The 12,256-nt window shown below is 39.6% G+C and overlaps 3 protein-coding genes across 4 annotated transcripts; 2 read left to right on the top strand and 1 right to left on the bottom strand.

The window, feature by feature from the left end:
* Window positions 1-719: 719 nt before the first annotated feature.
* Window positions 720-1,554, top strand: BDBG_07065 (uncharacterized protein; the record flags this gene model as incomplete). Its single annotated transcript, XM_031722922.1, has 3 exons — window positions 720-729; window positions 953-1,275; window positions 1,318-1,554. The coding sequence occupies 3 exons, from the start codon at window positions 720-722 to the stop codon at window positions 1,552-1,554; spliced, it is 570 nt and encodes a 189-aa protein (XP_031579954.1).
* Window positions 1,555-3,321: 1,767 nt separating this feature from the next.
* On the top strand, window positions 3,322-5,696 carry BDBG_07064 (NAD dependent epimerase/dehydratase). The gene is made up of 2 exons (XM_002622507.2): window positions 3,322-4,615; window positions 4,789-5,696. Exons 1-2 carry the CDS (start codon window positions 4,357-4,359, stop codon window positions 5,400-5,402), a joined length of 873 nt encoding a protein of 290 aa, XP_002622553.1. The 5' UTR covers window positions 3,322-4,356; the 3' UTR covers window positions 5,403-5,696.
* Window positions 5,604-8,775, bottom strand: BDBG_07063. Of its 2 annotated transcripts, XM_031722921.1 has the most exons (4): window positions 8,494-8,728; window positions 7,082-8,388; window positions 6,528-6,962; window positions 5,616-6,441 (listed from the first exon to the last, which is right to left on the bottom strand). In XM_031722921.1, the coding sequence occupies exons 1-4, from the start codon at window positions 8,504-8,506 to the stop codon at window positions 6,439-6,441; spliced, it is 1,758 nt and encodes a 585-aa protein (XP_031579953.1). In that variant the 5' UTR covers window positions 8,507-8,728; the 3' UTR covers window positions 5,616-6,438. The 2 variants fall into 2 exon arrangements, with proteins under 2 accessions (XP_002622552.2, XP_031579953.1); XM_002622506.2 differs by having other exon boundaries at window positions 5,604-6,962; window positions 8,494-8,775.
* Between the last annotated feature and the right edge of the window lie 3,481 nt (window positions 8,776-12,256).

The raw sequence follows: 12,256 nt of genomic DNA, 5'->3' as shown, positions 1-12,256 counted from the left end.
AGGGGGAAAATGGATATCCTGGAACCTATTTACTATTATTATCATGCGACGAGATAAACCCACGAAAGCCTTGTTTGTTCTTCTCAAAAGCCCCAAGCAGCATCCAGCGCTGACATTTACAATATCTCTCTTATTTCATCCATCCATATGTGCGAACGGAGGAAGTTCGCGGTTTACACCAGCTGCAATGTAACCAATGAATTTCGGTCCAAATGTTTCCAGTCCAGCAAAAGTTGAAACATGCAAATTATGCGAGCAGCGGATACTCGAGGAAGTTTCATTTAACTATCATATAAACTATTTATTCAGATAGCCGCCACGTTTCAGTCAGGACTTCTGCAGCCCAGTCGCTCGTGGCTTCAACCAAGAGAATCGGCTCAGTGGATTCTTTGTTCGAAAAATACCCTTCAATAATATATCTATTCCTGCGAGATTTTCGCCCTGAATTACTAATCATAGCCTTAATACATGTTTCCACGCAGCAAAGGGTAAAATGGACGGGGAAAGGGTCCCACAACATCCCCTGATGTGACAAATTTTTCCGTGCCCTTGACTCTGCCATCGACTGAGTAAATGTTTCCTCTCAACTGAATTTTATTATCCCTTGGACCCTACCCTGGATGAGATTTTCGCAGTTCATCACCTCATCTTTTCGGTGGAGAAGAAACCAAGAAGGTTTTCCGTTCGTTCGAATGCGTTCCGATTCCCCTGGCCTAGCAATGTACGGAAGTATGTACGCTGTACTGCAGTGTAAGGCCAATGACTAGCGCCGGAGGTACCAGAGAGGCGGGCCGTTTAGCAACTGCGCTAATGTGCGGTATTCGCTGGATAACCGGGGTTAGTTTCAGGTACGGAAACTCAAATGGCCTTTTTTTTTTTTTTTTCTTTTTTGTAATTTACACACTAACCTATCATTAGAATTATTTCCTTCTTTTATGGTCGTTTTATATAGTTACGGCGCGTTTCTATCTTTCTAAGGCCACAAAACATTTTCAGGACAGAGGCAAAAAAGATCAGACCAGCCAAGCCGGCGACTGCTTAAGTTCTTACCTTCCCTCCCCTTCACCTCAATATTCGCCCCCTGATCATAATGACGAAACGCAAAACGTACAAATCACGATAAAGATCTCACCTACATGTGCCTATCTAGCTCTAAAGCCGGTGGTGGTCAGCTCCTCCACACCGCACCAGAGGGGGACAGGCACAGCCAGTGGTGAAAAAGCGGCCTTATTCTGCTCCACACCCCCCAGTTTTCGACCCACGCCTGTTTACAGAGTAAGTTACAAGGGTGGTCGAAGCAAAAAAAAAAAAAAAAAGTCACAAATCTTGGATAGCATGATCTCAAAAAAAGTCGGCCTTTTTTACCTGGGTGAAAACGGAGATGTTTTCATTTTTCCGGAGAAAATTTCCACAACACGACGCAAATCGACCACTGAAAACGAAAAAAAGGGCCGTGGTGCGGCGGTGCCAGCCTACTCCATTAACAAGGCGCGGTTACAGCATCCAGGGGCCCCCAGTGTCAACCTTCAGAATTGGCTGGAGACTTTGTTCTAGGCCCTGGTCTTCGCCTTTTTTCTCGCTTGGCACTGGCAGACTGGCTGGCTGGTCTCGTTCGAGATAAGAAAGAGAGTCCTTCGTCCATTGATTAATGATGACTTGTTGAGTTCCTGCTTTTCGATGAATGTTTGCTTACCTCCCGGGCAAACCAAATGATGGATCATCGCTCCCCATTCTTTCCATAATAACTAATAATTATTATTTTATGAAAGCAGAGGAAAGCAGGCAGCATTGACACCTTTGCTCGTGAAAGAGCTTTTCCTTCCCGTCGTCGCCACGGATCCGATCAGATTAGCCTTGGAACTGAACTTCCAGAAAGCCTGCCGGATAACAAGCTAGCCTTTAGCCGACGTTGATGCATGCTAGTCATCCAAAAAAGACCTTGACAAAATCCAAACAAATCTCGCCCTCGTATTCCTTCCTTCCGATTGCCAGAGGTGATGATGGTGACATTCAAAGCTGTGCTACATGTAGGTGCATACCATTTTCATCACAGCGAAAGAATATTTAATATGAGCAGACTAGTCTATACTGCAGGCCAGTGATAGTCCAAGCAAAAATAAAAAATAAAAGGCCAAGCTCGAAAGCCTGCAGGAGACAGCATGAACGCATGAACTGGCACCCATGCATGCATCATATCTCATCATGGTGTCATGTCGAGTTCGCGTTTTGCCTTCCTCGAACATATTTTTCCTTGTTTTTTTTATCCATCTGCTTGGGGCATGCCTAGTCTCAGCTTTTCCTTTTTTTGATTGCTATTATTATGACTATCATTTGGAGCAGTGCAGAGGGGGGAGAGAATTTTGCCTGCTTACAATACAATAGTTAATAAATAATAATAATTGAAACCACCAGCTGAAGAAAAAATAATGCTATGATACTAAAATGAATTCTTCCCCGCACGACTAAATGACTATATTCGTTGAAATATTTGCCGTTCCCTCAAAGGTACGGCAGAAAAGTCTCGGGGAGCTATCTCCCACTCTTTTCCTTACTGCTGCGTGGCTGAAGGATGAAAAATTCGCCAGAACAGGGATCAAAATTTCAAGCCAGCTCAAAATAAAACTGATTCAGCTGATAGCAGCTTTCATGAATTTGAAAGGAGTCTACAAAAAGGGACCTGAGATGTAGAGGAATCATTAATCCACTGCAAGTCCAATAATCTGTCAACAAGGCTGTTTTGAGATGGGGATACGATACTATGTGGTATAGCGCCGCATGTTGCTTGATTGCTCAATTGCTCACTCAGTATGAAATGAAATGAATTGTCTTCAGGTGTGCATGGCATTGCATTCATGCAGAGTCACTGCTATTGACAAGTGTGAAATCTTCTCTTTCTTCCTTTCCCTCTTCTGATGTTGCATAACATCTTTTGTTATCTTCACATACATTTATTTCACCTTGTCTTATTCCTTCAAATCTTACAATCTACAGCACTACAGCAAGGCCTCAAGATTTGGAGAAGGCAATTGATTAATGAACATCACAGGCTATGTATGCAATTTCATTATGCCTGGAGTTTCACTTGTGTTAGGCAGGGTACTCCGTACAATATCAGCGGATAGATATTGTCCACTACCTGTTCATTGTACATGTACCCCACTACCAGGAAAAATACTCTTGTATTTCATTCCCCAGCAAAATGGCAGAACACACAATACCTGTGTGTTCCCAACTTGATCTACACATTCGGGGTAAACAGGACGAAAAATGGAATAAAGAGGAGGAAGAAACAGAGAAAGTAGAGGTGAAAATGTAGAAACCGGAAAATAACTGAGAAACCAAATTGAAGCGCTGTTTATCTGGAAAATAGGCGCGCATGGGATCGCTCAACTAATATCTACAGCCTTGAGCCCTGTTGAATACTATTTCCCTATGATATTCAGGCCCGTTGCGACACTCCAACTCTATACACATAAACCGATGAGAGAGATACACGAATGACAGGAACATCTAAACCGCGGACACATGCACCCCCTATACCAAATGAGAAATAATAACTATACCTCGAGCAGCAGCTCATTTGGTGACACTAAAGCACTTCAAACTTCCCACACCCCAATCGATTACTTGCTCTTGCGTGATATATCAGCATGATGAGGATATGTCAGAATCTTATTCAGGAACCGACGCTCATCGAAACGGAAGCTAACGTTACCTATAAACTAGATCGCGCATATGCGGATGATTAATTATTGAGGAGTTGAATGAATCATCAAATCTCATTCCCGGTATCCCCCACAGCCATTTCTCATTTTTCCACAGGTAACTTAACAATCGATATAACCATCTACACACAAGAACGAATACATCTCAGAAAACCGAATATAAAAATCCAGTGTCTCATATTTCCATGACATTCTCTCCCTCTCTTCCCCCCGCTTGTCGGCTGCCTCGGCCGCGGTTTCTCGTTGGTTACAGCGCCGGCTATGACGCCATAGCCCTAACCCGCCCGATCTAGATTTCCCGCCGGCCGTCGCTGGCCGATTTGGCCTTGAATTTGCATCTCTTAACTATTATATATAAATAAATAATTATAACATGACTCTTAACTTATCTATATAAATTATATCACTGTATATTCCCCAGATATTTCCCGTAAACTGCAAAATAAGAAGATCTTGGCCCATCAGTCCTACCTTTAACTTATCTTATCATACCTATAAACCTGCTAGGGATCTCTTATACAATCTGCGCCTGCGATTCGATCCTAAAAAAGAAACCCACTTTTGATCCTCCCCTCGCCTCCATAATACTCCCGTTCTCAGCAGCACACCCCAGAGAGTCTAAGAATCCAATATGTCGAATCCCCGCGTCCTAGTCCTCGGCGGGCACGGCAAGATAGCCCGCTTCCTAACCCCTCTCCTCCTCAACCGCTCCTGGGACGTAGTCAGCGTAATCCGCAACCCAGACCATACCAACGACATTTTGAAACTGGGTCGGAATAAGAAGGGCAAGGTCGAAGTGCTGGTCTCCAGTCTCGACGATGTGAAGAGTGCCGATGATGCGAAGGCGATCGTGGACCGCGCGAAGCCGGATTATGTGATTTGGGCGGCCGGTATGTTATATATACTGTTTCATTGTTCATATTCCCCTGAATATTTCCAAAAAAAAATAAATAAATAAATAAATAAATAAAAATATAAAAAATAACCATTCCCCTTCCCCCTATGTACACACATATACATCCATCCATCCACCCAACTAACCGCAAAACAAAACCCCTCACAGGCGCCGGCGGCAAAGGCGGACCCCTCCGCACCTACACCATCGACCGCGACGCAGCCAAACACTTCATCACCGCAACCTTCACAAACCCCTCCATCACCAAATTCCTCCTAATCTCCCACATCGGCAGCCGCCGCAAGCAGCCTCCCTGGCTCTCGCCGGAAACCTGGGAGCGCTTCGAGCACATCAATCACGACGTGCTGCCCGATTACTACCACGCCAAGCTGGCCGCTGACGAGTACTTCACCGTCATGGCGCGCAAGCGCGCTGTGATGGATGATGAAGCGGAGAGCGCGGGCGGCGGGGCGGGGAAGAAGCGGTTCCAGGCGATATTACTGCGGCCCGGCCCGTTGATGGATGCGCCTGCGACGTGGAAGGTGGACTTGGGGAAGCCGACGGAGGTTGTCTTGGAAGGAGGCGTGCCGGCGAATGTGAGTCGGGAGGACGTGGCTCTTGTGGCGGATCGGTTGTTGGCGCGGGATGATACGAGGGGTTGGTTGGATTTGTTGGGTGGGGAGGATGAGATTGATGAGGCGGTTGAGATGGTGGTGAGGGATCGGGTGGATGCGGTTGAGGGGGAGGACGTGGATAGGATGTGTGAGGAGATTACGTTGTGAGTTTGGGGATAAATGGGGTTGGGATTTGAGGGTGAGATATAAAAAAAAATCCCCGCTCCCCTTTCTTATCGTTCGATTTAGGTACAGGATTCACTCGGTTTCGCGGTTTATTTATTTATATACTGGATTTTCCTTCTTCTGTGCTTCGATCCTTTGGGTTTTTTCTATACGCTATTGTGTTTAATCTCTCAATTCGTTGTGCTGAGATCGCCTTTCTACTCATAAATAGTTACATTGGAGGTCGTATAAGTATAACTATAGCTAGCTAATATTGATTGTATTATAACTGCTGGATGGTATGTGTTTGTTCCTCCCTGTAGCATCTCTGATGAATCCTGGGAAATATCTTTCTGTGTAATACAATATGTGAAACTATCTGCCAATCTGAAAGTGATACATAAAGACACATCACATTGAAAAGTATATATAAAGCAGGTACTCCATTCACCCATAGAAATGTTCATTAAAAAAAACATAACGTGTCCCAGCCTAGTCGTAAAGTTAAAAGAAAACACAAAAGGATAAAAAGGTAAAAGATGAAGGTAGAGAAAAGTTCGCTCATCATCTCGAAACATGCATAGACAGTGACGCCATACTTCCCAACCATGCTTCAATTGTTTCCATTTTGACCTCCGGTCTGCCAGTCCGCTCCGTTTCGCCTTTGATAAAAGAAGATGCTGCCATGTAGGGAAACGCTTAGGGGGAAAATAGGAAAAGGAAATTCTGGGGGAGGGGGGGTTAATAAAGGGGATGGTGCCTAGAAGCAACCAACATATAATATCTTCTCTTCTTCTTATCTGCTTTTCGTCTTCAGCTTAGCCCCATGTGGGCATCATCACCCAAGCCCCACCCCCTTTCCGCCCTCTCAGCGGCCCCACCAGGCCGATTCCCAAAGCGATCTACAACATTCTCAGCCTCTTCAATTTCTTGGCCGCGGATGCTCCGGCTAAGGCTCTCGCCGTCGGTATCGACTCCGATCAGACTGCTAGGACCGGGCCTGCCACGTCTTCGGGAGGTCAAACTGTTCCTACTGCTACTACTGCCAGTGCCACCAGCATTGTCAAAACTGTTCGCGTAATGGGAGTGGGAGTTGCTGTAGGAGTTGGAGGTGGAGGTGGCACGAACGTTGGGGATATTACCACACGACGATGATGCGAGGTTCGTCGTGGGTGTGCCAGCGCTTGCGTTTGTACTTGCACCCGTGCCTGTGGCCGTGGCAGGTATGGCTGAGCTTGATTCGCTATTTTGTAAACTGGAGGCTGAGCCTGGTGAAGAGGCTAAGGCCCTTGATAGCTCACTGCTACCGAACCAACGCCGTTTGCGGGCCTTGCCGGAGTCACATGGTGGGCAGTTTTTAATTCCTGTTTCTGAGGTGATATCGTCGTCCTTAGGCTTGTTTTGTTGCGATGGAGAGGGTGATGGTCCTTTTTCTAGAGTAGGGGAGGGTGGAGGCGTAATCTCAGAACTGGGAGATATTTCCACGAGCTCTGCATCCCGGCACCATTTCCGGCGTCTTGTATACCTGCCCCAACCGTCTTGGCCACGGCGGCCATCGTTCCACTATTGCTCAAGGGTTTAGTAACGATGCAAAGGATATTAACTTCTTCCAGCATGAAGAACCGATGGATTAAAACCCGTCGCTGTATAAGAGGATAGGTAATTACTAAATAGTTTCTTACCTTGTTATCGTAGTATATCCAGCCCTCATCATCACCGGCACCATTCCCACCGGTACCTTGCGCGGATTTCGAGGACTTTTTGTTTGGAACATCGGACGGGTTGTTATCGATCCGCCATTCGCTTCCAGGTACCCATCTCCATCTCGCATTTCCACTTTCCACTTCAGGTAGTTCGAATTCATCCTTTTGAGGAACAGGGTTGAGATGCTCATCAGTCCATGCAGCACGCTCATATGCGAAGAGCGAGTAGGTCCAACCAATGCCCAACCAACGCCGCTGGTTTTCATAGAGGATAAAAGTGAAACGGACACCAGATGAATCGGCTCGCCGTTTTTTCATTGAAATATTAGCTGCTGAATTGTTCTTGTCAGATTTGCGGCGGAAAGGGTTTAACGAGAGAAGGGAAGACTTTGATGCAGCGTTCGATCCTTTGTCGCTTGGATAAGGGTTGGAATAAAATTGGAGGCCTGTAATAATGGAGCATAGACGCCGGACAGTTAATGAGCGCCAGAGTATGACACGAGATATGCGTGCTGGCTTAGAATGCCATGTGATGATGACTGTGCCTACTGAAAGTATAACACGACGGGGAGTGATGAGGCAGAAGGGCGGTAAAGTTAGTAGGATCCAGATAGGGGTTACTAGAACTATTCGCATTGTCAAAGATATCAACGCTGGTCTAGTTGTTGCAGAGGTAGCTGTCCGCTGGGTGGAAAGAAAGTCAGTCAGTTCGAGCAAAGGTTCAAGCAGGATATTGCATCTTGTCGTGAATGTCCTTAGAGTCTCTACAATTTCATCCAAGCTCTTATGGTGCTTGGAGGCACCATCCCCTTCCCCATGCCCTCCATGTTTTTCTCCAGTAAGGCCGGTTGATGATAGCGGAGAATATCGCCGCGAATACATAGCCAGAATTAATCCCAGCACAACCAGAATAGGGCCCGCCCAGAGCAGGATAATATCTCCGTATAGAACCGTGGCCCAGAAACCAGCAACCAAAAGGAAGCTCTCCCAGGGATCCCCACTCGTCCATGAAAGCAAACCCACCAGTCGATTTAGCGGGAGTAGGAAGGGATGGGAGTAGGCAAGTGCACGGGTGACAGGCGGAGGAGTTGCGACAAGAAGAGGTGATTTCCTGTGGACTATTATCGTAGAACGCTGCCTCGAAGTTAGGGATGATCCGGAAATAGTGGTGGGGGAGAAGGCAGCGACTGTGGGCGGGACTGCGGTACTGGCAGCCGCTGGAACTGCCAGGGCGCCATCGTCGTGTGGGTAGGTAGTTGGGGACATAGAATCTACCCAAGGTGTCTCTGGATATTCAAATAGTTAGAACAGAAATATGAGCTATGTATGTGTACATATATAAATATATCCCGGCGTAGGTAAATGTAGAAGGATGCGCGCGTGAGGATTACCGATAGCTGCCATACAACCAAGAACCCGTCAACCACCGGCCCAGACAGGGTCATTCTGGGGGTGTCACAAGTCACACTCCACACTCTGGACAACACGAACAACACGCGGCGCAAGCTGCTCTAGTGATACGCGCTATCTCAGTATCGACGGGCGTGGCAGAATGATATCGAGGAGGTGGAGGTGGAGGTGTGGAGAAGTTGGCAGTTGAGCTGGCCGGCTTGGGATAAAATAAAGATATAATAACTACGTATTGCCGTCCAAGCTTCCTCGGCCGCTTCGCTGTTCCTTGTTTCGTTGGCTCGGCGGAAATGCTTGGCGCTCCGTCACGTGCATCACTCCGAGTCTACCTAAATAACTTATCTCAGCATGCTCAGCCTCTCTTCTCAATATTTTCGGATTAGCGTGATCAACTAAACTCCTTTAGACTTCTGCCAAGTCCTGCTAACTTCTGGACTAATAAGAGACTTCACACATGCTTGCAATCTAATATCTTATAGAGAGTCTGAGAAGAAACAGTTTTATTATATATAAAAATCAACTTCACTTATATAAAATATTTAATTGACTTCAGAATCATGTATCTATTCTAAATATCTATCTAATTATTACTAAATCAATATTTTTTAAATTCTCAGTCATTCTACTATTATCTCTGCTATTTTATAACTTACTATCTCTTCTTATTATATTACAATTATTGATAAAAGACAGTATATCTTTTGAATCTCAAGATACTTAATATTAGATATACTTCAGTTAATATTCTTTATCACTTAAAGATGAATTCTCTCTACAATCACTACAGTCTCTTAATAATATAGATAATAAATATAATATATTAGACAGTGACTTAACAGAGCTTGAATCTATTAATACTTCTTCAGAATTCAAGATTACTGATACTGATACTGATACTCTGTGAGCTTATTTATAATTAAATTACTATGACTTATAATATCTGTCTATAATATCTTATAACTGATAGAAAAGACAGTTAAAATTATCTTATATTATCAGAATATTACAGTAAAACAGTTAAGAAATGAAGATCTTTATAGAGACTTAAATTCAGAGTTTTAATATTTTAACTTATTAATAATACAGTACTTCTATAAAGCAGTGAAATATACTATATTCAACACTTTTTAAAGTAGAGATATTCAATGATAATCAATGTTATATTATCTTACTTAAATAGAAGCTGAAATATCTTATTAATACTTTTTTCTTTATAAAATTTAATCATAATTCTGATCTGAATATTATTAACTTTCAGACTACTTTTAAGATTATTCAGATTAATATATCAATTTGATTTAATCTACTTACTTCTATTCTAAAAAATAAATATATTAATTGAAAGAGTTATAAATGAGACTCAGATAAAATAATAGCTATTAAATAGCTGTTTATTATTATAAGTATTATATATCACTTTTATTTCTTAAAAAACTCAAACTTCTTTAGCTCTATTCTCTCTATATATTTTCATAGCTCAGAAGTAAAATAATAAGTAATAGAAATTATTTCTAACTTTGAACTCTATCACAGCTATATAATAAGAAATAGATTAATAATAAAAATTATTAAATAAGAGAAGATATAACTTAATATTCTTAACTTATTAATATTTCTATTTAATATCTCAAACTTCTAATAATCTCTGATAATATCTATTATTTTCTGATATATTCTTTAAACTTCTATTAACTTCTGAGTCAATTATTTAATTAATTCTTACTATTAGATTAAACTTCAGCAGCTTGTCAAAGATTCTTAAGTTATTATAATCTATAATAATATGAACTTTAAGAAGACTGTATAAGATGAGATAATTGAGTATAATAATTTCATAACTGCTATAACTACTACTGCTATGATTATTTTCTTTAATATTTCAGAAACTGATCTAACTTAGATTATATATAATTTTATAAGACTGTTAATACTGTAAGAAATTATTAATATATCTGATATAATAGATAATAATAATAAGCTTCAGAAGTAAATAATATTATATCTTATTTCAAATACTGTTTAAAAGATTTATAATAATAAGATTAAAAGTATTTTTAGTACTGTAAATAATTTATTATTTTAAATATCTGTTATTAATATACTTTCTATATATAGAATATGTTTTCAGCAGTTGAGTACTATTTTTGAAAATGAGAACACTATTATAAGAACTATAAGAGTTTATAAGAAGATATTTAATAATTTTCTTAATTTATTAAAAGATTATACAGTATTTTTAACTTATCTCTTTTCAGTATATAAAGATGCTTTGATTATAAAACTTATTCAGTCAGTTAAGATAAAGTAATTAAAATCTACAGATATTTTTAAATAGTATAACTGACTTTATTCTATTTCTAAATAATTTTATATTTAAATAAATCTACTCTTTATTATTGTTTATACTCATTTTAAAGCTGAAGTCTCTGAGAAGACTTATTACTGTATTCAGTCTGATCTTATTTATTAGAACTGAAATTCTATGACTACTACTAATTCAAAATATTATTTTCTTAAGTCAGTGATTTCTCAGAGCTTCATATCTCAAAGTCTTACTCTATTTTATACTATTATATAATATTAAGATTATTCAGTTAGTAATCTTAAATACTTAGAAGATATCAATTCTATTATATAATAGCTTAGTTCTTCACAGTATCTTCAGTTTATTAAAGATATATATATCAAAGTATTTACTCTTAATATCTGAAATGAAATCAACTTTTAAATCTCTTAACTTACTTAAGATATTAAATTCTGTATTATATATTATCTTCTCTGAGAATATGAATTATTCATTTGAATATACTATACTATTAAGTATGATAATATTAAACTTCTTAAGTATTTTATTTCATCTCTGATTATCTTCTTTCTTAATACTAATTAATATAATTATGTCACTGAGATACTTCATTATTTTTAAATACTTTAATCTGTTAAAATTTCTTCTCTGTATTAAGTAATTATAACTGTGAGTCTTATTAACTGATCTGAAAAACTCAGCTTCTTTAAAGTAATTAATCTAGATATGAAACATCTTAATAATAGCTATAAGTTAGAGATGAAATACTATAAAAATTTAATAAAGAATATCTATCTTATATTTAATCAAGTCTGTCTGTTAAATACATGAGTTTATCAGCTACAGTGAATTTTAAAGTCTATCTTTAAGTGTTTACTTACTGAGAAATATATAAGTACTGTTACTAAGCTTAAGATATTCTCTACTACTAGAAGTCTATTAAAGAATGATTATATCTCATCTTGAGATTTACTTTTACTGTTAAAGAAACATATATTTGACTTCTTAAATATACTTTTAATTGAAGTAAAAGATCTGAAGAAGAAGATTGAGTACTTTAATCAAGTATGAATTCAGTAGCAGTTGATTGCAATGAACTTGAATTTAAATAATATAATTATTAATACTGAAGTTGAGTCTTATTCTAAGAAATTCAATGATAATATAGAGTAAGATTCTATTTTCATTGAAAATATACTATCTTTATCTACTGTAAATAATCTATCTGATACTTTGAAAACAATTCTGAAGAAGAATAACTAAAATTAATAAATATACTGAAGCTTTACTTACTTTATCTTTATTTAATATACAATATTATATTTTCACTGATAAATATATTAATAATAGAACTTCTGTATTATTCTGTCAACTTATAAGTTAATTAAATATCAAGATTTAAAATAAATATGATTAACATCTGACAAATTTTATTTTTA

Source organism: Blastomyces gilchristii, assembly GCF_000003855.2.
Source record: "Blastomyces gilchristii SLH14081 genomic scaffold supercont1.17, whole genome shotgun sequence".
Classification (NCBI taxonomy): Eukaryota; Fungi; Ascomycota; class Eurotiomycetes; order Onygenales; family Ajellomycetaceae; genus Blastomyces; species Blastomyces gilchristii.
The sequence above is the reverse complement of the archived record's forward strand: the minus strand, read 5'-3'. Positions and strand labels throughout refer to the sequence as shown.